The following is a 777-nucleotide window of genomic DNA, read 5'->3' as shown; positions in this document are numbered from 1 at the left end:
TGGTAGACGGAAACTGAAAGAAACCCATTGTATATATATATATATATATATGTATGTGTGTGTGTGTGTGTCTTTGTGCCTGTTTTTTCTCCTCCACTCATTGCTTGACAACTCGTGTTGGTGTGTTTACATCCCCGTAACCTAGCGGTCCAGCAAAAGGGACGGATAGAGTAAATACTAGGCTTACAAGGAATAAGTCCTGGGGGTCGTATTGTTCGACTAAAACCCATTCAAGGTGTTGCTCCAGCAATATACACACAGACTCATTCTGCTAGATACCATCACACTTCACACACAACAAGAGACAAATGCAATTATAAAAAACAACAAAAAAACCCATTTACAACCACATCAACAACAACAACAACAGCAGCAATATGCCTAATAAGCATAAATTGATAATTAACCATGTATGTATTAATTATTTAATTATAACCAATTATTCCCTGCCTTCCATATTTGAACTCTAGGAGCTCATTTCAGTTAGAAATCAGATCTGCGTTCAGGTAACAGTATCAACACCTCTCTCGCTCTCTCTCTCTCTTTTGCTTGGCATGTTTCAAGTTTTTCTTGTTGGTGATTGTGTTTGTCCTCCAAGAAACAGAAAGGAAAACAAAGAATCCCACCTTGTTTGTTTGTTGAATATTAACACCGTCTTCAACATCATCATCATCATCGTCATCATCATTGCCAAACACCACCACCACCACCACCACCATCATCGTTTAGAATCTGTTTTCCAGGCTGGCATGGGTTGGACGGTTCAACATGGTGCTG

The 777-nt window shown here is 39.3% G+C and overlaps 1 protein-coding gene across 1 annotated transcript in view; it reads left to right on the top strand.

The window, feature by feature from the left end:
• LOC106875310 (uncharacterized) overlaps window positions 1–777 on the top strand; it is a 27,337-nt gene that overhangs the window by 11,935 nt on the left and 14,625 nt on the right. Inside the window, exon 5 of the mRNA XM_014923398.2 lies at window positions 471–506. Within this exon, the coding sequence (XP_014778884.1) occupies window positions 471–506 (36 nt within the window). The remainder of the gene's footprint in view (window positions 1–470; window positions 507–777) is intronic.

This window comes from Octopus bimaculoides, chromosome 30, assembly GCF_001194135.2.
Source record: "Octopus bimaculoides isolate UCB-OBI-ISO-001 chromosome 30, ASM119413v2, whole genome shotgun sequence".
NCBI lineage: Eukaryota > Metazoa > Mollusca > Cephalopoda > Octopoda > Octopodidae > Octopus > Octopus bimaculoides.
This window is presented reverse-complemented; position numbering and strand designations above follow the sequence as displayed.